We start from the raw sequence: 26,912 nt of genomic DNA, 5'->3' as shown, positions 1-26,912 counted from the left end.
TCTGCAAATTTGCTGATGATGGACTCAATCCCCTCATCTAAATCATCAATAAAGATATTGAACAGAACTGGGCCCAACACTGATCCCTGGGGGACACCACAGCCGCCATTTTGATGCAGCCCCATTCAGCACCACTCTCTGGGCCCGGCCCTCCAGCCAGTTCCTAACCCAGCACAGGGTGCTCCTGTCCCAGCTGGGGGCTGACAGCTTTTTCAGGAGACAACTTTTGTTTCATCACATGAATCCCTTCCTCTGCACCAGCACTGAGACCCTGGGCAGGGATACTAAAAGGGAGGACATCGTGCCCTGGGGCTGGGAAGTGAGACCCCATATATAACATGTGAGTGGTGTGTCATATTAGAGCCATCTAGTTTTAAAGGGCATCTTTCAAGCACAAACTAGCTTTTTCCCACACTCGGCTGATCACACAAATAACTATGATTAAAGGTCAAGTGACTGGGTTTTTCTATTTTACTCCTTAAAAATTTATATGGGAAGGAAAACCCAGAAGTTAACATACCATGAAATTGTTATGCAGTTATAAGGCTTTTAACAACAACTAAATGTCACTTTTCTTCCTGGGTGGCTTGAAAAACCTCTAAGAATGGGTCACTGCTGGTTTGCACTTGAGGAAGGTTGTAAATCAGGTGCCTTTTCCTTCCCTTTCCTTCCCTGTAATGTGATGGAGGGGAAAAATTGAATCCTATGAAGGTCTGAGAGTTGTCCCCAGGGCTGGCTGGGGACTTCTGGGCAGCACCAGAGCACTGGCCCCAGCTCAGCTCTTCTGGGTGGAAAAAACACCAATAAACGGCTGCTTTAGAAGGAAACTCAGTATTTTTATTCCAGCCTTGCAGTGTTTTCATTGGACAGCAGAGACCAAAGGGAAGAGAAGATCCCACAGGAAGAAGTGTTGGCACACAAGGGAGCTTTGGCATCCCGGGCTCAGCCACCAGGTGGGAAACTGAACAGCCTGACAAAATTGTGCAGGGACCTGCAATACCTCCAATTAGTGATAATTAAACCTCACCCTGCTCCTCCCCCGGGGCAGGAGACTGGGGGCATGGCAGAACTCACTCTGCCTGCAGCCAGGTGGGAATTGCCTCCCCCAGCCCAGCCCACCCCCTGTCCCTTGCCCCCTGTCCCAGGCTTGCTGCCACGGGGTTGGCAGTGGCAGTGGCATCTTCTGGGGGTTTCTTTGTGGCCACTCTGACTCCCATGACAACGATTGGGCTGGGAGGGCTTGAAGCCAATGCTGGGAATGTAATCCCAACCTGGAAAGGCGTAAGGAATGGTTGGATGGAATGCTGCCACTCCTGGGCACTGCTGCTGGGGGGTGATACCTGCCGTGCCCTGCCGTGCTCCCAGGCCCGGTGGAGCAGGAATAAAGTTCTGACAGGTCTCAGACTGCCCGTGAACGGGAATGGGGGCGGGCAGGAGGAGCACAGCCCCGGTCGTTATGGTGGTGACCACGTGGCTGCCGCCTCCTCGGTGTCCCCCGGGGCTGTCCTGGGTCCCCCCAGCCCTTTGGCTCCAGTGGGGAGGGCGAGAGCGGTCCCTGGGCATCCCCGCAGTCCCGGCGGGGCGGGTCCGCAGCCGCCATCAGTCGGTTTCAGAGTGAACGGCGGCCCCCGCCCTGTTGACCACGCCCTCTCTACCACGCCCTGTTTCGCCCCTCCCCTTCCCGCTGATTGGCCGCGCCGGGAGGTGGGCGGGGCGGGGCGGCCCGGCGCGCGGCGGCGGCGGCGCGGGGCGCGCGGAGTCGGGGCCGCCATGGCGACGGCGCGCGGCGGCGGTGGCTTCCCGCGCGCGCTGCCGGTGCTGCTGCTGCTGCCGGTGCTGCCCCGAGCCGGCACCGAGCAGGGTGAGCCGGGCGGCACCGGCACCGGGACCGGCAGCACCGGGTGCATCCTCGGTCGCGCTGAGCTCCCCGGCTCCCGGGCCCACCTGTCTCGATGCTCGGTGCTGCCGCGGTGGCTTCGGTGTCGGTCGCCCCGCAGCGTTTCGGGCCGCGCGTTGCGGTGCCGGGAGGGGCCGGTGGGGTCGGGGCCGAGCGCGTTTCTTTTCTCCCTCCCGGGGTTGCCGCCGTGGGCGCGGCGGACGGTGATGTGGTTCCTCCGGTGTCCCCGCTGTCCCCCGAGGACAGGAAGGATCGGGGGATACCGGGGTCCCGAATATACGAGGAGGAGACCGCCGGTCGGGGAGCGGCTGCGGAGGGGTCGGGGAGCTGAGGATGCGGGGGGGAAAACCGCGTCTGGCAGAGGGGACTCGGTTCCCGCGGGAAGGGAACCGGTGCCTCACCCCGTCCCGTTCAGCCCCGGGGGACGCGCTCGGGGACGTCACCCTCGTTAGGTCAGGGTGCTAATGAGGAGATAATCAGGTACTAATCACCGGCTGGCGGGACGGGTCCAGAGGTGCTGCAGCCTTTGGTTCTGGTTGTCCCGGGGCTGGTGGGGCTGGGGCGGGAGCTGCTCCCGCAGCCTGGGACCTGCCTCCCGCACGGCAGCGGTGTTGCGGGGTAATGGGGGTGGGGGAGCTGCCGTCTTACGCGTTGTCTCCCTCTCCTGCAGTTGTCCTGCTGGACTCCAAGGAATCGCAGGCGGAGCTGGGCTGGACCTCGCACCCGTCAAACGGGGTGAGTGCGGTTGGGGTCGGGCCCCTCCTCGGTGCTCCCGCTCTTTCCCGGCGGTGGGAGAGGTGCGGGCGATGCGGGACAGCTCCGGGGAAGGGATTGTGCCCTCCGGTGTTTAGCGAATAACCCTCGGTCGGCTGAGGCTTTGCAGCTTTTGCTCCTGGGGCTCAGTACCCCCCTTGGGAGAGGCTGTGGCTGGGGTGGGGTCATCAGGAGCTCTGGGGCAGGGAGGTTCCTCGGTCAGGTCCTTGCTTTGCTCTCAGGAGGGTGTTGGGAAACTCAGAGTTGTGCTCCTTGCTCCTTTGGGTTCGTTTTACAGACTGGAAACAACCAGAGGCAAAAGTTACAGATCCTGGAGTCATCTGTGTTGCCCAGCTGTTATCCTGCTGTAGGAACTCTGTTTTGGGTACATCTGGCTATCTTGTATGAGTTTACCCCCCGAAAGGATGGCTTTGGGAAGCTGCCAGGTGATCCTTAGGGCTGTGAGGGTTGAATCATCATTTCACTGATCAGAATCTCTGCTGGTAGCTGGGGAAATACCAACTTGCTTCCAGGCAGAGGATTTGTCCTGTTCTAGCTAAAACTCCTGCCAGAGAAGCTGCTGTTTGTTCATGAAGATGTCTGTCCTTGTATGGTGGTGGTGTCACATCTCCTTGGTCATCTTTGGCACCCTTGGGTAGCCCAACCCCACCTGGCACTCCACTGAGGGGACGCTGTGCAGATAATCCTTTTCAGGGACAGAGGAACTAAGGAGTATGGGGGAGGTCAAGTCTCTGGCTTCTCAGCAGATAACATGTCCAGTTTCATCCCAGACTTGATTTTAGAAGGTCTGATGCTACCAACACAATCCTTTGGTCGTGTGTCCATGTTTGCTCCCCTGAGAAGAGCTCAGATGTAGGTGGTCCAGCAGCACTGCTGTGTCCACTGTGGGGTTTTTGGTGGGCTCAGGGCTTGTGGTGCCTATGATACAACAGCATGGTGATATTTCTACTTACTGGTGTGTTTCTGCTGGGGGTGGCTGGCTCTTGTTCATGGCAGCTCTGGAGCTGTTTAGAGCCCTTTGTGTTCTTTCCTCAGTGGGAAGAGATCAGCGGCGTGGATGAGAATGACAAACCCATACGGACCTACCAGGTCTGCAATGTCATGGAACCAAACCAGAACAACTGGCTGCAGACAGGCTGGATCGCCAGGCGTGATGGGCAGAGGATCTTCATCGAGCTGAAGTTCACCCTGAGGGACTGCAACAGCATTCCTGGCATGACAGGCACCTGCAAGGAGACCTTCAATCTCTACTACATCGAGTCGGACTCTGACCTGGGCCGTAGCGTCCATGAGAGCAAACACACCAAGATTGACACCATTGCTGCTGATGAGAGCTTCACACAGGGGGACCTGGGCGAGCGTAAGATGAAGCTGAACCACTGAGCTGAGGGAGATTGGGCACCTGAGCAAGAGAGGCTTCCACCTGGGCCTTCCAGGACGTGGGTGCCTGCGTGGCGCTGTGTCTCCGTGCGTGTCTATTACAAGAAGTGCTTGGCCACAGTGCAGAACCTGGCCGTGTTCCCAGACACGGTGGCAGAGGCAGCCTTTGTGACTCTGGTGGAAGTTAAGGGCACTTGCGTGGCTCACGCCGTGGTGGACATGGATAATCCCCCCCGGATGCACTGCAGTGCAGAGGGAGAGTGGCTGGTTCCCATCGGGAAGTGCACGTGTGGCCCTGGCTTCGAGGAGAAGGACGGGGGATGCAGAGGTAAGAGTGGCAGTCCCTGTCCTCGGGTGCTTTTTTGTCTGTGTCAGTTTTGTCTGGGTGTGTTGCTGCCAGGCTGCCTCCAGCCTGCGTGGTGCCCGAGCAGAGCTGGGAGGAGTGGCATTGCCTTTTGTCGGGGTGGCATTGCCTTTTGTTGGGGTGGCATTGCCTTTTGTCAGCAGTACCAATCTGTTGGCTGGATTCCAGCCCCCAAGCTGACAGCCAGACCTTGGTTTGAAGGGTGACAAATGGGTAAATGGGTGCTGGTAGCTGCTGGGCAGCAGAGAGGTGGCTGGGCAGAAGTGCTGAAGCTCTGAAAGCCACCAGGCATTTCCCACAGCTGTATCTGGTAGCTACAGAATGACTCCAGAACATTAATGTCCTCGTTGCCATGCTTTAGACAGCTTAATAATTCTGTGACTGTACAGCCAGCAAGGTTACATCTAATGACAGCTGTAAAAATGGATATAACCTCTGTCTTAATGGGTTATCCCTCCAATGAACCTGGTGCTGCAATCACTTTGAACTCAATTTCAAAGGCAGGCGTGGGATCAGCTCTGGGAGTTTTTTTCAGGAAGACATGCCTGAAAGCTCTCCTCCCTGCCTGTGCCTGCTGTCCAGGTGGTACCTTGGCCCTCTCTGCCTTTTCCCTGTGTAGAAAAATGGATTGGGAGGAAATTGGTTAAGTAAGTCCCAAACAAGTACAGTTTCCCATGTGCCTGATGTGTGTTTGATGGGGCAGTCAGCTTGCCAGCTTGATGCTTTTCAGGTTTAAATGGTACCAAGCCTTCCAGCAGTGTGGGGGAAGCCTTTCCCAGTGCTCCAGGCAGTGACTCTTTGCTTTGGTGCCCTCCTTAAGAAGACCTTATCAAAACTATCAGGGTGAAGTCCGGTGCTGTGCGTTTGCTCCAGTGGCTGTGTGGCAGCTGGCCCTGCTTTCCCCATCTGTTTGGAGTGGGAATTTACATAGCAAGTCCCAGAAGGCTTTTGCTAATGTTTCAGGTTTCTCTGTGTTGAGTTAACTAATTCATATTCTCTGAGGGAAAATATTTGAAGTAATTTAATGGGACATAATTGAGATTTTCTCCCTCTTGCAGAAGCAGGTCATTAAGTCACTCTTTGTGGAGCAGTGTTTGATGTCTGGTCAATATCAGGAAACACTTTTTAAGGAAGTTTTTGGTTTTTCTTAGAGCCTTGCATTATCGTAGCACTAAGTGAATGACTTTAAAAGATTTCCAAGTGGAAGCATCCAGAGTTGTGGACATTCTTCAAGGAGGACAAAAGCCCTTGAGCTAGAGGCAGGTAAATGTGATGGGAGCTTAGAGGTGTTCAGACAGCCAGGTGATGGCACAGCACATCTGGCTCCACCACTGAGGTCCCGTGGTGGTGGCTTTGGGGGCAGCTGTGACTCTGCTGGATCCTCCTTGTCTGTCAGATTTCTTGGCCAGAATCTGTCACAGCTTTGGAGGCTGCGAGTAGCTGGACCCTGAGTTTGTTCAAGGATTTCTTGCAGGGGCAGCCCAGGGACAAAGCCTGAATGGCTGTCAGTTCTCTGGACTGTCTCTGGTGCTGCTTTGCAGCCCCTGGTAGTCTGCCTTATCCTTGGATCTTCTCTGAGGACTTTCTGGCTGTTCCTGCAGCATGGGATGTGCTGGAGTCAGTCGTGGTTTGTGTCCCTGTAACCAGGAGTGAGATGCTGAAGCCATCCTGCTGTGGAGAGAAGGTTTGTGTCCTCAGCCTGAAACCAGGAGGGGTGGAAAAAAAGGCCTGGTAGGATTTACAGCCCTGCCAGTGACTGCTGTGAGAGAGCTGAGCTGCCCCACTGGTCGGTTTTGTGGGCTGGCCCAGTCTGGTTGTGCCACTGCTGGGATGGGAACTGGGCAGCTTCAGCATCTGTGTTAATGTCTGCCTGCAAATGAGGAGAGGTTCTGTCACTGTAAATACAGTTAGGCTGCTTTTCTTGTCAAATATCTATCTCCAGCCAGATGCTTTGCTCTAGCAGGTGCACAGCAGACAAAGGAGAAGTCCTGGTGCTCTGTGGATGATCACCTCTCCATCCCTATTTTGTCTTCAGGAGGCTTCTTGGCACTGATACCTTTTTATCCTTAATTATACCAGGTGTGAGCTGTGGCCCCACGGTGCCATTTCCTCTGTTGTGTGTTGCAATAGCTTTGGGTAAATGAAACCATGATGTGAGGATCTGCCTAACATGTGGTGTAAAGTTGTCTCTTTCTGCTTCATCTTTTCCATTCAATCCCTTGCATTATCTGCAAGGAGAATTTCAACAAAGCCCAAGGTTAATATTACCAGCCAGATTGCTGCAAATAAGGCAACTTCAACCAGACGTTGAATTAATATGATGGAGCCCAGATTCCAAAAATAGCTGCCAGCCACTCTCCTTTGACAAAAAACGTAAATTGGTGCTGGAGTTAAGTTTCCTTCTCCATTTATTTTCCTCCACTTCTGACAGCAGTGGCAGAGCTGGCTCTGCCCTGTGCCAGGCAAATGCCCCCATGCTTTTTTCTCCTCCCTGGCCCTGCACCATCTCCTGGACACAAATCCTCACTAATGAGGAGGGAGCAGCCTTGGCTGATGGTAACCACCAGTAATGCACACCCCACACTGTGCAGGAAGCAAGAAATGGGCTCCCTGACCTCCTGTGGGTCCCCTCTGTGGTCTGCTGGAGAATGAAGGACACAGAGCTGTGAGTCTGCTCTGCTCATCAGGTGGGTTGCATTAATTATGCTGTAATTGCCTGCTGCATCTGACACTGCCTGCAGTGTAATTACACTTCATAGAAGCTTGTAATTGTTGCTGTTAATGAGGAGAGAAGGCTTTATGACAGCATGGGCTGGATGATGGTGTGGCCCCCTCCATTGTTGCTGTTTTCCTGACCCATTTTCAGCTCCCCCCTCTATTCAGTCTTGCTGGAGTTGTGTCCCTGCTGGGCTCTGGGGTGCTGCAGTCCCCCTGGAGCAGTCCTGGAAGGTGCTTCCCCTCCTCATGGAGCCCCTGTCCTGGTTCTCCTCCTAACCCACATTGCCTTGGAGTCTCTTCAGTTCACAGCTTCTTGTCCTGGTGGGCACCAGCAGTGGGAACTTCTCTCCTAGCAGACTGTGCCTTGCTACAGATCTCCCAGGAAAGTCAATGTTATCTTCCTGTGCTTGGCTTCTTGAGTAGTGGAGGAACAAATGGATAAGCAAAACCTTTGAGATCATCATGCCTGATGTGAGTTGTAGTTCTGTGGACAAAGCCACAGCTGTAAAGGGTGTGAAATAAGAGTAGCTGAGTAGCTTCTTTGATGCTGCAAGGCATAAACTTGGTCAATGTTTGGAGCAAAATTAAAGGAAAGTATTTCTACAATAAAAAAGTATTTGGATGAAGTCCTTGATTTTTTATGTTTGAAAGGACAGTGCTACAATAGAGGTCGAAATCCCAGTCTTTCCATTTGTCTCCAGTTTCAGCCTTCCCTTCTAGTCCTTGCCTTCTGCTGCTGAGCATCTCAAGCTGAATGGAGGGAGAGAAATTAAAGCCTCCTGCCCACACTGGGGTGACAGTGCCTCTTCTGCCAGTGGATTGCAGACACTGAATTAAAAAATAAATAAATCCCAAAGCAGTGTCCTGGCCTGGGAGCTCCTCTGCATGGCCAGGCCTTGCTTTTGCTGAACAAACTCTTGGGGTAGGAGTGGATCTGGTGCTGGGAAGGTGTTTTCCTGTGAACTGCATTTGTCCCATCAGGGAATTGGGTCACTACAGCGTCTTAGATGGCACGTAAGTAGTTCAATTGGAAGTTAGAGAAATTTAGAATAATAATGACAATATTTTGTCATTTAGTTCAAAGATATCACCTGAAGCTCAATGTCTGCTTCTCTGTTTAAGTACAAAATAGATGGATCCAAACACACAGTGCCAGGGGCTTTTGCTTTGTTTAATCTTTAATATATTAGCTTACAAACCTGTGTGTGCTTCTGGAGTTTATTTCATCTTCTGGCTGATGCCTGAGCATTATGCAACAGTATGTTTATTTTTTCTCCTGGGACTCTGGGAAGTTGCACAAGAGCACCAGGTTTTGCTTTCATCACTGATGCAGCCAGCAGCATCCCCCAGACCTGGGGCTGCTGAGCCAGGTTGGGCTGCCACTTGTTGAGGTTGTGCAGGGTGGGAAAGAGGGGCTTGGGGGCTAAATCTGTGGGTGCTTGCTGAAAGAGTCATCACTGAGGAAATTTATATTGCAGTTTCCTTCAGATTATTGGTTGGCTTTCTCTGCCTGGCTGCAGCACCATGGTGACATGGGCAAAGGGGCAGTTTTGGGGCTTTGGGGAGCTTTGGACTTGGAGCATCCACCTCTGCCCCGCACCCAGGGCCTTATGGTGGGTGCTGCTTCCCATCAGTCATGCCAGTGAAACACTGCTGTAAAATATGCCTTTCTCTTTCAAGTCTCTTTTTTTGGAGTAATGATCAAGCTTGGAGATATTTATTGTTGGGTACTGCGTATTATATTGCTGTTTTACAATGTGTCTGAAATAATTATGGCTATGGAAATTGTGACAGAGCCAGACACAAATTACTCCATGACACTTAATTTTAGAGGAAACTACTCAGAAAATTACAAGCATCACAATGCATTTGCAGAATTCCTGCCAGGTTTAAGGTTATAGATCCCTGGCTGCTAGGTGGACGTGCTGGAGGTTCTGCTGAAATAGGTGGGGAGGGGTTCTTGCCTGTGGCAAAGGGAATTTGTGTGAGATCCAGTGCTTGGCAGGAGTTGTGGGGTGTGCTGGCCAGGCTGTCCTTTGCAGGGAAGTTTGGTGGATACATTGGGGAACTGGAGGAGACAACAGTAAATTGCAGCTGGCTCAGGGGATGTGCTGGCTTCAGCGTGTCCTTGAGGAGTGTTTCCTACAGAAATAGCACAGAGGTTCTGTTCAGTCCTGCTGGGAGCACTGAATCCAAGCAAATGCATTCTCTTTCAATCTCAAAGCTGTCTTACTGAATATTCTTGGGTATTTATTTTTCTTCAGCTGTTAAGAGCACATTGGTGGAGCTGCACAAAGATCTGGCCTCTAGACATAGGCTTTCATTTCACTGCTCTTCAAATTATTTAACAATGGGGAAAATCATAAAGTAGCATTGTCCTAAAGTTTTCAGAGATGCTGGGAACTGGACTGTGGGGCTGCTGAAAAGTATTACTGAAAACCAGTTATTAAAAAAAAGAAGTTTGTGGAAGACCTTTGAGTGGTGAAGGGCCCGTCCTGGCAGGCACAAGGTACTGAGGTGAGAGGAGCTGCAGACCCAATCCAGCACTTGGACTGATTGTTCCACTCACCCTGACTTTGTCCCTCTTGCCCAGGTGTGGAGAATTTATTTCCCTTGCTCCCCGTGGGCCTCTGTACCAGCATCACTCTCTGCCTGCAAATATTGATTACAGTTTTTGCAATAAGACAAGGCAAGATTACAATCCCAGCATGTCTGGGGGAAATGGGAGCCTCTCTAGTGCCTGGGGACATTGGTTTGAGGCTCTTTCACCACTGAAGCTTCCTTCTGCTGCTGTGTTTTTTCACAAGGTGCCCTGTCTGGTTTTGGGGCAGCTTGTCCTTGGCTGCTGGCAGCATCCTTCAGGGTCCCTCTGTGGTTCCTGTGCCCCTGGCTGCAGTGGCCTGGAGCACCTCTCCTCTTAACGTGTTGGTGAAAGTGTTTGGAAGATGATAAAGTGTGACTTGCTTGGCTTGATAATGGCATTATGATAGATGGAGGCTGGATGTGCCAGCTGGGTCCAGGGAGGGGCAGAGCTCCTGGGAGAAAGGAGTTGAGAAACAGCATCGTATTTTATATGACCGTGACAAGAGAGAGTTAGCAGGACAGGAGAGATGGAGGTGGATTTAAGTGCCTGGGTGTTGTGCTGCTGGTGCTTCCACTCGGGGTGCTGGAAGGGTTCTCCCTGCTGCACCCTGGGGCACTGGCTGCTGTTTTCCTGAATGCCTCCTTCAGCAGAGAAAATGAACACACAGTCAAAGCACAGATGAACTTTGTCAAATACAATCTGATGACAAAAAAATGGAAAGGATTGATTTTGGAAGGCGACAAGTTGTAGTGTTAATTACAAATGACTGTAGAGGCATTTTGGGTGAAGCTGCAGGTATTATTGATCCCTGCTGGCATGCATGAGGCTCTGCCTTACCTACAGGGGTTCAGCAACGTGAAGGACGTTCAATAGTGCTAATGGAGGAAGTGTCCTTTATGGGTTTTCTCTTTCTTTGAAGATATCTGCAAGGTTGTGGGTCAACAAGCTGACCCAAGACACTTTGGAGGGAGAAGAAAAAGAATAAAAAAGCAGAACACATCAAAAGCATTCAGACTAAATGCTGAGGAGGGTGTAAACACACCAATGAGCTCCAATATGGAGAAAATTATTCCAGACAGCATGGTGGGTAAGAGTGGCTACAAAGGCATTTCTGGAGCTTGCTGCTGGGACAGCAGATGCCTTCCACAGCCAGCAAGAGGTTCATCCTGGAACAGGATTCCAGTCTTTGCTCTCATTTCATTAAAAGCCAATTATTTTCTTTGCAAACCAACATGGAAAGCATTTGCAGAGGAAAGATGTGAATCCTTAAGCACTGACTTCTGCCTTTGGTTGTGCAGTTGGGAGACCCTTCAGAGACCCAAGTCCTGCTCCTGCTCCTGTTTTCTTGTGTGACCTGCACCAAACTGGAGCATTGTTCTGTCCCAGTTTCCCACTTGTCACTGGGTTTGTGTTTCCATACTTCAAAAAAGAAAACAAAGGTTAACTTAATTGTTGGAGGTAGTCAGCTGTTGCAGTGGTGGGTGTAAGTGCATAACATAAAAGGCTGCTGACCAGCTAGTAAATACTGCTGTGGTGATTAATAACTTCATTTTACTGCTGTCTGCAAAATCTTGGCCCTGCTTCACTTGAACAGCAACTGAAATCAGCCCTGGAACTCACACAGCCTGTGTCCTGCAGCCACTTTGAGCTACCTGATGCACTTAGGCAGTCACTTTTAATCACTTTTCATTGATGAACAAGATGAAGATGCTCAAACTCTGGTGCCCTTTTGTTGATAAATCAGGATCTCTTCTGCTGTTTTCTAAGCCAAAACTTGAACATGTAGCTAACTGTGGGTTAGAAAACCGGGGAGGTCCTTGGTGAAGGAGCAGCTCCAGCATCCCTGGAGATAGGATTTAAGTCCCTGGCCAAAGAGAAAGGAGCAGCTTATGGAGAAATCTTGTTGGCAGCTTCGTGGTGCTGTGAGATGGAGATGTCTGAACTTCTGGGGAAAGAAAATCAAAGCTGTCCCATGCCAGCTGAGCAGGAAACCACACGTTGCCCAACTCTGCATCCTTGGTTGCCCCTGCTTCTCCCTGTGGCACAGCCTGGGCATGAGAGGACACCCAGAGAGAGCCATCAGCTCTTGTCAGAGGAGCTGCAGCAGATGAGTCAGTAAGAGAAACCCTTCCCTTGGGGCATGGTGCTGGGTGATCTGTCAAGCTGCAGCACAGATCAATGCTGCTTGTTCTGCTGCTGGTTGGATCCTGGGTGCACAGCGTTGGGTCACAAGGGGGAAATGTCTGTTCCCTCAGTGGAATGGATAAGGTGTGGGGGATGAGCAGGGAATAGTTTATGGGAAGTGATGGAGAGAGGCCCTGAGTCTGTCTGACCATCCAGCTGCTGCTCTCTGGCTCTAGGAGAATGTATGGTTGAATTTTATTATTTAATAATTTAAGTTATGATAGTTTCAGAGGACAAGGGCTAGGACAGACAATAGTGTACAAAACCAGAGGATTTCTTTCTATAAATGATGTCCTGATCTCTGGAGAGCTGTCACATACCCACTGCAAAAATGAGCACTGTGAAATAACAGGGACACCTAAAACCAGCTGGGGACCAAGAAAAACACTCCTAGGATGAGGTGGTGGAGGGTGGGAGTTTATCTGAGAGAAGAAAGAGAGATGCACAAATGATGCATCACATGTGCTTGGGATGATTTTGTTCTTCTCAAGTCTAAGAATGAGACAACCAAGGAACAAATGAACAAACAAGCCCATGGACTGCTGGTGGATGTGCTCACACAGGTCCTGGTGCCTGTGTTCTGGGAAATGCAAACCAGTTATTAACTGATACCTTCTGATGGACACTTTGGTAAACTTCTGGCTATTGGAAAACACGGAGGAGCAGCTGGAAAGTTGGAGCCCAGACCCCAGTCAGGGTGCTGCAGTCCTGTGGCTGTAGGGCACTGAGTTTCTAATGGCCTTGTGCTTTGTGAAGTCACCTCTCCTGAAATGCTCAGCTGGTTTCATCATCCTAGAGAAGGATCCTCTCCACCCTGTGCTATGGCCAGTGCTCTGTCCTCAGATCACAGCTGTAGCTGCCAGTTTTATATCATGCTAAAAATTAATGAGCCAGAGTGCACTGGAATAATCTGCTTTAAGAGGCAGAGTCTCAGCAGCCAACTCCTTAAAAATGATAAGAGAGGAGAGTGCCTTAGTGGAGCTGTTCACCTGGGAACTCTACAAGTGATTAAATATTCCAGGAGCTGATGAAGGGACAGCAGCACCATGTCAGGAAGATGAAGCAGCACACCAGTGGTTCTGTTTGGCTTGAAATCCAGCTCAGACCAGCTCCTGCCCCTTGGGCTGGTCCTGCTGGAGTCACCTCTCAGCACAGAGGTGCTGCCAGCCCAGGGGACAATGACAGGCACAGGGTGTCCCAGGAAAGAGGCGAATGCCATCACCAAACAATATCCCCCGGTCACCATTCTTTCCGTAACTCCCTCTCTCTGTCTTTTCAGCCTGCCTGCCTGGATTTTACAAGCTCTCCCTCCGTCTCCCTCTCTGCTCTCCTTGCCCTGAGCACAGCTTCACACATGAAGAAGCCTCCACGTTCTGTTCATGCCAGAAGAACTACTCCAGGTCCCCATCAGACCCGCCATCTGCCTCCTGCACACGTATGGCTGCAATGGGGGCTCTTTGCAGAGTGAAGACAGAGGGGGGGATCCCGAGCCCTCGCTGACCCTGCAGCTCAGGGGTGTCCTCATGCTGTGCCACCCCCCGGGAGCTGGGCATGTCCATCCCAGGGGAGGGGACGGGGCTGTCCCTGTGCCACGGGGCTGTCACCCGATGGCACAGATGTGCTGTTGGGCTTGCAGCCTCCCCTGGTAAAACCAGGGCACCATCAATAGCACTGACAGATTTTAATTAAATGGCCTCTAGTTAATTGGCTCATCCCCAAGCTACTCCATCACTGGGAGTGAGCTGTGCAGCCATGGGGAACCTGTGTGGTTCTGGGGGGGTTTCCAGGGGCTCCCCAGCCAGGAGCTGGCTCAGGCCGGGTGCTTCTCCTGCACCCTGTGACCTGTGTGCAGGATGCGTCCCCACATCGGGACCTTCCTCCCTACATCCCCCTCACCACATCCACCTTCCTTGTTCTGGGGGCTCCCCCTTTTCCCCAGGCAGTTCCCTCCACAGACTTTCTCTGTTTCAGGCCCACCCTCAGCCCCAGGAACCTGGTCTACAGCCTGCGTCGCTCCTCCCTGGTGCTGGAATGGAGCGCCCCGGCCGACGCTGGCGGCCGTACAGACCTGACCTACAGCCTGTGGTGCGGGGCGGTGCCCCCCGCCCCGCGGGGACGCTGCCAGCAGTGCTGGCAGTGGGTGTGGGCTTTGTGCCACAGCAGAGCGGGCTGGTGGGCCGCACCGTCACCCTGGTGAACCTCCTGCCCCACGCCAACTACACCATCCGCGTGGCTGCCGTCAACGGCGTCTCGGGCCTCTCCCCGCTCTCCGGGCAGGGAATACGCCGAGGTCAACGTCTCCACGGGCCCTGCAGGTAACAGCTCAGGGACACGGGACCACTGCCCACACTGCCTGGTGCTCCTGGGTCACCTCTGGTGTGGGTCTGCTCAGGAACTGGGGATGCTATCCTCAACTCCGCACACCCGGCACTGAGCCAGTTTGAAATGAAAATGTCTTCTTCTGTTTGTTTCTCACTCCTCCCCGTGGGGCACTGAGCACCCATCCTGCCCCCAGCCAGCCCAGGGTTTGTTTGGTTCTCCCCAGTTGCAAGCTGTGCCTGAGAAAAAGATCTCAGGCTCGTTGTGTCCTTGCCCTGTTTTTTAATTTGCATGGAAACCCCTTTGCCAAACACCAGTTAATGGAGACGGATGATCCTCACACACCTCCTGGCAGGAGCTGGCCAACAATTTTCATATGAAGAGATTAAACTTTGATCTGGTTATAAATAATTTCCCTGCCACTAGATCAGATGTTCTTGAGCACGTTGCTGCTTCCCTCACACAATCATTTCTGTGGATCTGTTGGGTGGTGCTGTGCCACAGACTGCTCCTGGTGGAGGTGTCATTCTTCATTAGGATCTTTGCTGTTCAAGGGTGGATTGAGCTCTGGGAAGATCTTCTGTCTGGTGAGCTCAGGCTCTTTCCGAGCCAGCAACAAGCTGGAGGGAATGGGGTCTGACAAGGAGCCATTCCTCCAGGGGCTTCTGCCTGGTGTTGGGCAGAGGAATCGGTGCTTGGGAGCTTCAGGTCTGAGCTGGGGACAAGGCAAGGTCCTCGTCCTCTGTAGGGAGCAAAGGAACAGGGCTGTGGTACCCAACGTGTGCCATGGCTGTTTCATACAGTTTTGTTCTGGAGAATCTCAGCCCCTGACTGACACCCATACTCCTGAAGGAACTGACATACGCATAATGAATATGCCATAATTAATCTGGTAATCTCTTCAAATCAATGCCTCTTGTCGAGCTGCTGAGTCTCCGGATGCAGATGGTGCCTCGGAATTAGCTGTGCAGCTGAGGCTCACAAAGTTTCTTGAAACACTGAGATTTTTTTTCGCCTCTCTCAGGGCAGTGCCAACCTGGAGCTGCTCCATCTGCAGGTGCCTGGGTGGCCCAGCTCTGTCTGCAAGAGGTGACAGGGATGATCCAGCTGAGGTGACAGGGATGATTCACCTGATTGGCAAGAGGGGCAGAGGTAGCTTCTTGATCCAGGTGGCCATAGCAGGAGTGGACACAGGGATAGGAGGACACTGAGCCATGGCTGGCAGAGATGGCTTTGGAGCTGTTCCTCAGTGTGTGCCAGCTCCAGGGAGTCCTGGAGCCCTTTATCCGTGACAGAAGTGCCAGGTGGGACCAGGAGATGCTGGAGCAGCAGTGATTTGTGTGGTGGCTGCAACGTGATGGTCTTGGGAGTCATTTGCAGCAGCAGGGAAGTTCTGGCTGCAGATTTTGCAGATTCCAAGGAAAAGCTAAACAAAAAACCAGGACCCTGTTGAGCTGTCAGGTCCCTGCTCCTCCAAATACACTGGGATGTGGCCTCTCACTGCCCTTCCCCTGCAGCACTCGCCGGGGGAATTAGCTGTTGTTCATTGTATTTGCAGGGGAAAGGAAAAAGATGCTATTTAGTCTGCAGGAGGCAAAATTAATACTGTGTTTTTCTAATCTGGCCCCCAGCGTGGGACTAAATAAAAGTGTTTGAGGAGAGAGGAAGCTGTTTACCTGCAGGAGCAGAGCTGCATTAGCCATGTAGATGTACACTCCAGGATGGTGTCATTTATATTCCCGGCAGGGATCAGCTCCTCTCTTTAAGGGCTTTTAAATCCCTTGTAGATTAATAATGCAGCCAGTGCCAGGATGTGTTCTCCTTTCTGAGCCGGAGCAGTGGCTTTCTGCTGAATTAAGTCCCCTCAAGTCACTTGCTCTGTGTGTGCCTTCTGGCTGGCACAGGCCCTTGGGGAGCAGGGGACAGCATGGGGACACTTTGTGACCTGCCTGCCCTGGGACCTGTGGGCACTCCTGGTTCTGTTCCATGGCCTCCATGGGGTTTGGGGTGCCACGGGTCATTCAGGGGAGGGACACAGAGCCCACACTTCATTTTATGCCTTTTCTGCTGCTGCACTGGTTAATTAAGAGGAGTAACCCACAGACGACAGACTGGAGTTTATAAAATCAGGCAGAGCGGTGAATAATTTAATATTTGCTTTTCCAGAATAGAGGCAATGTTAGGGGAGCTTAAAATATTGAGTGGCAAACACATTTTTTTTCCCCCAGTGTGAAATGCTTTATAGTCTGTGTGATTTTCTGTACTGCTTTTTGAACAGGTTGAGGGCAGTGCCTGCTCCTCCAGCGTGTGCCCATGGGTTCTGCTCTGCAGCCCAGCACTAAGTGAGTGTGGACTTTTTTCCTGATGACTTTAAGTCAGGGCCACTTGTTCAGGTTTTTTTCAGTCCGTTTGCGAGACTCAGAGATCCAGGAGGGCATCTGTCTGCTGTATTATTGATGGGAAGTGTTGTAAAACAGCAAGGAGCACTAACTTGGCTTACAGAAACCAAGCCCAAGGTGAGTGCTGAGGCTGGCCTCAGGCTGTGCCACTGGTTTGGTAGCACAGGAGAGCTGCCTGTGCAAGGAAGGAGGTGGGAATATTTATTTTTTGTTGGTTTCTTTGCTTGTTTGTTTGTTTTTCATCTTGTTAAAATACTTCTTACATGTGAAAAGCAGAGTTTTGGGGCAGAAGTGCAGCCACCACAACTGAAGATGCTGAGTCAGAGATTGAATTCCTTGTCACCTGTGATCTGGCTGCTCTTGGCTGCTCAGGACTGGAGTGTGGTGGCCCACAGTGTCACTGGCCATGTCCCAGGGGTCTGGCAGGCTGCAGGGCAGGGGGATGTGGCAGCACCACAGTCACCTGCTGCCTCTCTTGCTTTTCCAGCACCAAACTCCATCACGGATATCCACATGGATAAGGTTGAGCAGAAGAGTGTCTCCTTGTCCTGGCAGGAGCCAGGTTTCCCACCCAGCAAACAGCACTGAGTATGAGGTCAAGTAACTATGAGAAGGTAGGCTCTGGGGTGGGCTCATCCCCCCCCGTGCTGGGGATGCCACGTGTGTCACCAGCCACGTCAGCCACCCACTGCATCAAGAGTGAGGGTGGGGGAGAGGGGGAGGGAGTGTGAGTCTGGTGACAGTGGTGGTATGAAGGCTTTACTGGCCCCTGACAGTGAGAGGAGTGCTTGAATGAGAGCCAATAAGGTCTTGTCCTTATGCAATCTGCTTATGCAAGTTCTAGGAATGGGATTATTTGTAGAGTCCATGGTTAACTGTTGTTTTTCCCCCCAGCACGATTTCACCCAGTCCTAATGATGACATCTCCCAGGGAGAAAGAGCAAAAACTAATTTTTTTTTTTTAATGTTTTGGGTGTCTTTTTTCAAGAAAATGTGAGGTCTGGGTATTTGCCATTAGCCAGCTAGACAGGGACTGCTCTAACCATATGGGGTTCCTGAATTTTTGAGGAGATGACAGCTACATTAATACCCTGCTCTATGGGAAGGTGTTGGACCTTGTGCTCTTCACTGGTTTAAGGCTGAGAGGCACTGAACCAGTGACTTCCATGAGCTGTGAGTGATCTCCACCCAGGAGGGGACACAGGCAAACATTTTTATGCCAGTCTCTTAATGTTAAAAATAGCTGCTAGTTGACAGGTGCAGTGAGTTGAGAATTTTCAAAGAATACCAGTGGGCAGAGAGCAGGGACAGTGCTCTAAATCAAAATAAATGCAGTTTATGACAGAGTTCCACAAATTACCTTATCTGCGTGTGCTCAGGCTCCATTATGAAACTGATTACATGTCAAGCAAACTGTGCAGGTGACACGTTGCTGCTCTGTATTTAGAAATAAGCTACCTTGAAGCTGATTCATATTAATGTGATTTTTCAACATCTGATAGATTTGAAAGGAAGAATCTGGGGGTTGAGGGTGAATGCTGAAGCCCAAGACAGTAATTCCTGTGCAGATGGGCTGCAGCAAGGAGACACTCAGGGTATGTGAGATGAGGAGGCATCCAGCTTGGGTAGAGAGGTCAGCAGTTCCTCACTGTAATGGGGCTCTTGATGCTGCCATGAAAATCAGCTTTGGTTCCTCATCTTTGCTTTTGAAGACACACTTTAATTGTGGAGATTCCAGGGCTGCCCATCACACTCTCTCTTGGTTCAAGCAGAGGGATCTCTAGGTCCCTGGGCAAGTGAACAACAAATCCCAGGGAAACAGGACTGTTGGCAAACCCACCTCCAGCTGTGCTCACTCTCCATGTGCCAGCACATCTGGATTCACTGCAGGGCTGTGCAAGGCAGCAGCTGGACCCTGGCAGGGAGGAGAGGAACCCAGCAGGTGGCACAGCTGCTCCCCTCCAGCCCATCCTCTGCCTGTCTCCATAGTACATCTGTCAGGCTAGCTGTATCTCAGGTATCTTTCATATTTTTTCAGGATCAGAGAGATCAGAGTTACTCAACTGTGAAAACCACATCAACAGCTGTGACAGTCAATAACCTGAAGCCTGGCACCCTTTATATCTTCCAAATCCGAACATCTTCCTCACCTGACTATGGAAACTACAGCCCCAGCATTGAAGTGGAGACCCTGGCAGAGTGTAAGTGTTGCCTGGGCTTGGTGTCCCCAAACCTGCACCTGCAGCAGCCTGACCTGAGCCATGGGATGCTGCTGCTCCCAGCTCCTGCTCCAGGTGCTCTTGGTGTCATGGAGCAGCATCTGTTGCTCTTGTTCTGCTGCTGTGGGCTGAAGAGCAGGTACTTCCCAGGGATTGCTTTTAATTGCATTTTTTTATTTGATTTTGACAAGGGCCCTGTTGCTGCCTTGCCTGTCCTGGAGGTTCCTTGCTTCTCAGAGAGCTGTCAGGCTCCTGGGGTTGTGATCTCTGCTCTTTGGCTGGGATACTCAAAAAATGCTCAGCAGAGGGGTGGGGTGTTCCCTTGGCATGGTGGTGGTGCTGGAACAAATCTCATCAGGTCCTTTCTGTGGGGCCACCAAAGAGGTGCTGGAAGGGAGCAAGTGTCAGTCTGTGGCAGCCCAAATGCTGAGGCCATGATCTTACAAAGCTGTGCAGCCCAAGGCACTGCAATGATGGGGTAGCCAGCCACCCAGGTTGCCACAGAGGAGGCCTGGAGGTCTGGCTGGACACGTACCCCCTCTGTCCTAAGTCACCTGGCTTGTTTGCTGCTGTCATGTGCTGGGATTTTTCCTTTCACAGCTCCCATTCATAGTGATGGTCCAGAAGCATCTCGTGGCACTGACTAAAAGAGGGCTTGGAGAGCTGAACAACCCACCCTGGCTAGAAATGAAAGCCCTGAAATGTCTGGCTCAGTGTGACTCTCACAGATTGTGTTTAACAGGGCTTTAAATTGCATCCATTTGCCACACAGAAGACATTTTCAGAATGAATTGAAGCCAATAAAAATTTTATATAGAATGTAGCTTTCTAATAGCCCTTTGCAAAACCAGGAAGGGAAGGGATTAATGTGATGAAGGAAAACTATTTGTAAGCTATAAATTTTAATGTGTCCATCTGATAAACAGGAACCTTTCCTCAGTGCTGACAAAACCAGGAGTCTGATGTGGCTGTGCTGGGCCTCTCCCTCCATGCTTGGTGGTTGCTTGCACCAGCTTCAGCTCTTAAAACTGAAACAGAATGTGAATTATTGTGAGGATGGTGAAAAGCAGCCTGGCATTATGGGAGGCTTATCCTGCTGGAGGATGGAGCTGTCCCAGGACATGCTGGTGACCTGCTCTGCTTCCCTGCCCTGCAGTGCCAGTGGCTTCCAGTGAGCAGAACCCCATCCTCCTCATCGCAGTGGTGGCCATCGCGGGGCTGACGGTCCTGGTGTCCATGGTGATTGGGATGATGGTCTGGAGGAGGTGAGCAGAGTTGGGGTGGTTTGGGGTGAGGGAGGAGGGGGGCTGGGCTGGGGTTGGGCTGCCCCCACCACTCTGTGTTCTCATTGCAGGCAGTGTGGGTACAGCAAGGCCAGCCAGGATGGGGATGAGGAGCTGTACTTCCACTGTAAGTGAAGCCTGGCCACCATGGCTGGCACCACTGTGTGGGGATGCCTGTATTTATTGCTATTAATAACCCATCTCCTGACAAAGCAGCCCTAAATCCTTGCTTTTGAAGGGTTGGCATCCCATGCTCTCCCCGAGCAGAGTCCCTGGAGGCAGTGACTTTGACAGCTTCATGAGCAGTGTCCATCCCTCCCACACACAGGTCACTGCCCTGCAGAGGGGATGGGGACACTCTCAGCCCTCCACGGGGCAGATGAGCTCCTGTCAGCTTCTTGCAAACAGCTCCATGAGGACACAGCTTTGTTTTCTGGGGCTCCTCCTGATTATCGAGCAGCAATAATTTTATGGACAGCAGTTGTCAAAGGACATTCAGATGTCAGGACTGAGGAGTTGATTTGATTCCTGGCATACTCCAGTGAAGCACACACAGGCTCCTCTCTCTGCTCCCCAAAATGTTCTGGAGGCAGCAGAGCCTGTGTGCCTCTCCTAGCAACCTTAAAGCTGAGTATTTTGCTTTGTGGCGAGGTAGCCCTGCCAGCAGGTGACCTGCTGAGCACTTGCTAGGATGGGTAGCCTGGAGCTCTGCTGAGCCTTCCTCATGCCCCCTCTGTGCCTTTCCTGCAGTTAAAATCCCAACCAGGAGGACCTACATCGACCCTGACACTTGTGAAGACCCCATGCAGGCTGTGCACCTCTTTGCTAAGGAGCTGGATGATGCTAATGTTAAAATTGAGAGGATCATTGGGACAGGCAAGTTCCCCTGGGGTGGTGGCCATGCCTTGGGGACATTCCCTGGCACATGGGGCTGTGCCAGCATCTCCCCAGACAGCTCCTTGTCCTCTGGCACCTCTGCTCCTGCTCATCTCTCAGGAGTTGGTGCTCGAAATGGGGAGGTGGGAGTGGGGCTGGGGGTGTTGGGTTTGGTTGCTCCATTTTGCATTCCCGTTGTTTTTTCTGAGGCACAGAGAGCAGCCAAGTGAGTGAGGAGCCAACCAGAAACCATCAGCAATTATCTGCATCTGGGCAGTTTGACAGCAGCATGAAAACTATTTATAAATACGTGAACCTAATGATTTATTGATTTTCATCAACTTCACTGCCTAAAACTTAAAAGCAAATTAAAATCCCCTCACTGAGCCCTAGAGCTTTAATCACTAGATGTGTGCCAGAACACGGGAAACACGATTATTCTTTGTTGTTTCTTCCCCTAAAGATAAATTCAGCTGCAGAAAAAGATGAGGTGGAGGAAGGGAAGAGGGAAGGGCTTGCCCCACTGGCTTAAAAGGACAGTGTTGGAGGGAAGAGGACACAGGAGCAGAGATTATCTTTGGAGCTGTTGAGTCTGCTCCCACTCACCTTTCAGGAAGAGATTGGTGTTTGAAAAATCAAGAAAAAATAGTCAGAAATACGTTTAAAGACAGGGAACTTGGGGATGCATTTGTCTCACAGGTACCTGACTTTCAAATCACTAAAGCTTTTCATAGCTGCATTTCCTTTTTATAAAGCCAATGTTGGCCTTTTTCTATGGATTTGGTAGCTGCTGTTGAGGTGTGGGAGCAACGATGCTCTGCCTCCTGTCCCCACTGTGCCAGGTCCTGAGAGGAGCAGATCCTGCCCGTGCTGGGCCCAGAAGCTCCTTCTCTCTGGCTGGGGGTTAATTTTCTTTTCCTGGGAAAAAGTGCAAGAGGTCTGGAGCAGAGGGTGGAGAGAAAGGCTTCGAGGTGTGGGCAGAAGGAGGAACACCAGTGTGGGATCACACTTGTCTGTGTCACATGCTGATGTGAAGGGTTGGTTGTGCTCAGCAAAGGTGGGGGAAGGTGGTAAAATACTCTGTGGGGGAGTGGACAGCCACGCAGGGCCCCAGCTTCATGGATTGGCAAATCCTGTGGGTAGCAGTGGGGAAATCTTCCTTGCCTACAGCCAGAGGCATCACCTGGGACAGGAATGAGCTTTATGGTTCCAGAATTAAAGAAAACGTCCCCTGGGGGAAAGCTGCCAGGGCTGTCCCTCCACAGCTGGAGTTTTAATTCCTTTCTCTGCTGCTCAGGGGAGTTTGGAGAGCTCTGCCAGGGCTGCCTGAAGCTGCCCAGCAAACGGGAGCTGCCAGTGGCCATCCAGACCCTGCGGGCAGGGTGCTCAGAGAAGCAGCAGCGTTCCTTCCTGGCAGAGGCCAGCACCATGGGGCAGTTTGATCACCCCAACGTCATCCGCCTGGAGGGGGTCATCACCAGAGGTATGGTGACATCACCAGAGGCATGGTGACATCACTGGAGGTATAGTGATATCACCAGAGGCATGGTGACATCACTAGAGGTATAGTGACCTCACCAGAGGCATGGTGAGCTCACCAGAGGTATGGTGACCTCACCAGAGGTGGGGGAGGTAGAGGGGCAACCAGGTCCTGATGCAGCCAAGTGCTTTAACCTGTGCTGGAGGTGCAGTACTGGTGCTCTCTGGGAATCAGATGGTTCCTGGTGTTTTTAGGTGGTTTAGCATCCAGATGATGAATAAAAATGTTGACCACTAGATTAATAAACCCATGTGCCAGGACTGGCTTAGCAGCAAAACTGTGCACTCGTAATAAAAGCAGATTGAAGTGAGGTTGTGTCAGTGAAAGGATGACTCTGACTGCTCCCAGCTCTCGTGGGAGTGCCTGCACTGAACTGCTCTGCAAATGCTGAGTATATCCATGGATATCCATGGAAATCCAGAGAAACGTGAGCACGTGTGCTGCTTTTAACTGCCCTCTTTGGTAGGTAAGGGAGTATTTCTACTCACAGTGCTCCTTGTCTGTCCCTGCAGGGAGCACCATGATGATAGTGATGGAGTACATGGGGAATGGTGTGCTGGACTCTTTCCTCAGGGTGAGTGGAGCTGGTGGTAGCTGCTGGGCTCTGGCACCCATCCGGGCTCTGCTGGCAGCACCCAGTGAGCTGGACATTGCTTACCCACTGCTTCCCCTCCTCTTTTTTTTCACAGAAGCACGAAGGACAGTTCACAGCCACCCAGCTTGTTTGCATGTTGCAGGGGATTGCCTCTGGCATGAAGTACCTGGCAGAGATGGGTTACATCCACAAAAGCCTTGCTGCCCACAAAGTCCTTGTCAGCAGCAGCCTGGCTTGCAAAATATCTGGTTTCAGGCGGCCCCAAGAAGATAAGTTGGAGACCATCTTCTCCACCATGGTAAGTTCCATTTCCAAGGGCTATTGTCAGCATTCTCCCAAAGCAAAAGTGCTGACAGAGCAGCTACAAAGCCCCTGCAGGTTTGGATCTCCCTGGCTGCAGTGCCTGGGACCTTTCCTCAGCGAGGAGCTTTGCAGCTCCAAGTGCTGAACAGGGACCAAATGCAGAGTCACCTTCTCCAGTCAGTGACTGGGACATGCCACAGTCCTGCTCCAGAACCAGTGTTTTTCCCAGGCTCCCTCTTCCTTCCTCACGTATGAATGCAGACTCCGCAGTGTTGAAGTTTTTCCCAGCCAGAAATCCAATGTTTTTAGCCAGGAAACTGTGTGGCACAGCTCTTCTCTGCCCACAGCCCTCCTGTCTGCCTCTACAAGCTGGCAGGGAGGCAGCTCTGGCAGCCTCGGGGTTCATTATGTCTGTTTTATCACTTGTAATGGAATTCATGGCTTTCAATTAAGAATTTAAGTCCTGCTTGATTCACACTCCTGCCTCATCAGCTCACCCGAGATGCATCAGAGCATCTCCCCAGAGGCTGCATGAGCTTGGGGAGCCCTTGCCTGTGGAGCAGGCACCCCTGGGTCTCCAGACCCCTGTCCCCTCCCTGGGGGTGGCTTCTCCCTCCCCTCTTCCTTCACACAGCACATTGGCACTGGAGGCTGCACTGCAGGGCAGTGGGACATGTTCCATGAAACATGAAATGCTGCAGCCACCTGTGTCTGCTGGGGCTGGAAATGCAGCAGATGAACTGGGCATTAAGATTTTCCAGAGTGTTGATTCCTCCCTCTAATGAGCTCTTGCTGTTTGCAGAGAGCATTGACCCAGTGCTTGTGTCCCAGTGCAGGGCACGGGCATCCTGGGGGAAGAGCCTGGTTTGGCCACACTCTGCCAGGAGCTGCAGAAAGAGCCTTGGAAAACTCCTGGATGTTATCCCTGGGTGCAGGGAGACAGGCTCAGCGAGCTCTGTCAGGAGAGCAGCAGGGTCCCAAGGAGGAGGCCCTGGCAAAGCAAATTCTCACCTTGCTGGAGTTCAGAACTGGATCAGAGCTGCCCTGGCACTGGTTGGGGTGTGGAGCAGCTGCAGAGCCCAGCAGGAGCCCTGGGTTCTCCCCTGGTGGTGCAGTGGGGCTGTGGCTTTGGGGTCAAGGCTTCCCTGCTGTTAATTACAATTAGCTGCAGTGTCTGTCACCTGCTTCCCCTGGTGCATCCAGAGGGCTCCACGGACACCAAGGTCGGGGTTACTAATTACAGGAGAGCAAGGCAGGGTGGGAGGGGCTGCGTGTTCGTGCAGCTCTGAAAGGATTTTCATTAAATATTAATGTATAAAATGCCACCAGCTCTTCCCAGAGGCATTCTCCTCTTCCATTAAGATTTCAGGACTCGCACTCCCGTGGCCATTTTAAAACAAATCAAGGCAAAAGTTTTGTCTTAAGTACTAAACCTGCTGATGGCAGAGGTGCCTCCTTGATGCCTGCCCTGTCAGGTAGGACAGTGCCCAGGGAAGGGCACAGTGGTGGCTTTGTCACCACATCTCCTGTCCCTTTCCGCCTTTCCAGCGCAGGAAGAGCCTGGTGCTGTGGTCAGCCCCTGAAGCTATCCAGTATCACCAGTTTAGCCCGGCCAGCGACGTCTGGAGCTTTGGCATCCTCATGTGGGAAGTCATGTCCTATGGAGAGAGACCCTACTGGGACATGTCCAACCAAGACGTGAGTCACCGGCGGCCGCGCGGCAGACGACGACGTTGCCGCGGCTCATGGTGTGCGGAGGAGCTGCTGCTGCTGCTGCTCCCCGGGGGTTGGGGGGGTTTGAGGAGTAGGGGGGGTTTGCCCTGGGAGTTTTCTCATTGCCCCCCAGCTCCTGATCCTCTCCTCTGCTCCATACTGCAGGTTCTGAAGGCCGTGGAGGACGGGTTCCGCCTGCCCGCCCCGCTGAACTGCCAGCCCCCCCTCCACCAGCTGATGCTCGACTGCTGGCAGAAGGAGCGCAGCCAGAGACCCAAATTCTCCCACATCCACAGCATCCTCAGCAAGATGCTGCAGAGTCCCCAACCCCCCCACTGCCCCGGCTCCACCTGCACCAGGTGGGTGGTTCCAGGTTGGTTCTGGTGCCGGCGGTGCCCGGATTGGGGGAAGGAGGGGTGCCCGGTGCTGCTCCCCCCTCACCCCAGCTGTGCTGGCAGGTCCCACGGCACCACCATCCCCCTGGCCCAGAGAACCTTGTCAGCTTTTCCATCCTTCAGCTCCGTGGGCGAGTGGCTGGAGGCCATAGAGATGGGCAGGTACAAAGACAACTTCACTGCCGCTGGCTACTGCTACCTGGAGTCGGTGGCCAGGATGACAGCCCAGTAAGTGAACTGGTTTCCTGGCTTCTCCCAGTGCTCTGCTCTGTGGCTGCAGTTGGGTGTTACTGGGCAGGACACGTGGCTGTAAGAGCTTGCTGGGGAGGGTTGGGCTGTGTGTGCTGTGCGTCTGGGTGTTGAGGTGTCAGTTTCTGACCAGGGTGGTGTTGCCTGTCCCTTCCCACACACACTCAGATCCCATCCCCAGGCTGGCAAGGGCAGGAACCATCCCACACCTGGTGTGCTGGTGGCTTCTGTCACCCCTGGCTGCCTGTTGGGGTCCACATGACTGTTGCAGGGACAAGTTGGGGTTTTCTTACCCCATCAGGTCTGCAGTGGGCTGACAGTCTGATCCTGCACTGCCATGCCCTGGAGTGGGTGTGTTTGGAGCACTCTGTGGTTGGTTTTGATAACTGACACATTTTCTCATTTTTGTAGAGATGTCCTCAGCCTGGGGATCACCGTGGCAGAGCACCAGAAAATCATCCTGAGTGGGATCCAGACCCTCAGGGCCCAGGTGATCCAGATGCATGGCCGAGGGGTGCAGGTGTGAAGCAGCCAAGCCCCAACCTGGAACTCCTGGGAGGAGGCAGCCAGCAGATCCAGACCCAACCTGAGCTCCTCGAGGTTCTGGGTGGGATGTGGGAGTCACTGGGCTGCTGCCCAACAACAAAGTCATTCCATGTGGCAGGAGAGCAGAGCTGCCCGTCCCCTGTGCTGGGGAAGCTGAGGATTCCTGGGCCAGGGATCGTGTGCCCAGGTGGACAGGCTCTCCTAGCACCATTTTGTAAGATGAGTCAAACTGTAACAATGCCATTTCACATGGTAATTAGGTTAACAGGGTTGATGGACATTTGTGCACTGTCTTAATCCAGAGCTGACAGCGTTTTCATAGCCAGCATCCTACCAGTGAAATCCATCCAGCTTTTTATACAAGCTGACATGTTCTAGCAACCCCACGAGGTGCTTTTATTGCTTTTATTTTTAGAGACCAGAGCTCAGCTCACACCCAGGGCCCAACTTCTGGAAGGTGACTTTCCCCATCTGCTCTGCTGAAAGGAAATTCCTTCCCAGCCAGGTCCCTTCCGCTCCAAGTGTGATTTCACTGAGTACTGATGCCACAGTTGGTGAACAAAACCAAATATTC

General features: G+C 52.4%; 1 protein-coding gene across 1 annotated transcript; it reads left to right on the top strand.

Annotated features, from left to right (window-relative positions):
* The first annotated feature begins 1,770 nt into the window (after positions 1-1,770).
* On the top strand, positions 1,771-26,411 carry EPHA10 (EPH receptor A10). Its single transcript, XM_030464337.1, is given in 23 exon segments — positions 1,771-1,861; positions 2,568-2,632; positions 3,707-4,048; positions 4,050-4,100; positions 4,102-4,131; positions 4,133-4,379; positions 13,181-13,336; positions 13,857-14,038; positions 14,041-14,178; positions 14,180-14,216; positions 17,107-17,189; positions 17,191-17,214; positions 18,637-18,820; positions 19,995-20,103; positions 20,193-20,248; positions 20,872-20,997; positions 22,295-22,480; positions 23,050-23,111; positions 23,227-23,430; positions 24,984-25,133; positions 25,314-25,507; positions 25,607-25,771; positions 26,204-26,411. Coding segments are annotated over 23 exon segments (2,997 nt in total). The 3' UTR covers positions 26,319-26,411.
* Positions 26,412-26,912: the final 501 nt, after the last annotated feature.

This window comes from Calypte anna, chromosome 23, assembly GCF_003957555.1.
Source record: "Calypte anna isolate BGI_N300 chromosome 23, bCalAnn1_v1.p, whole genome shotgun sequence".
NCBI lineage: Eukaryota > Metazoa > Chordata > Aves > Apodiformes > Trochilidae > Calypte > Calypte anna.
Note: the sequence above shows the minus strand (reverse complement) of the source record. Positions and strands in the feature narration are given on the sequence as shown.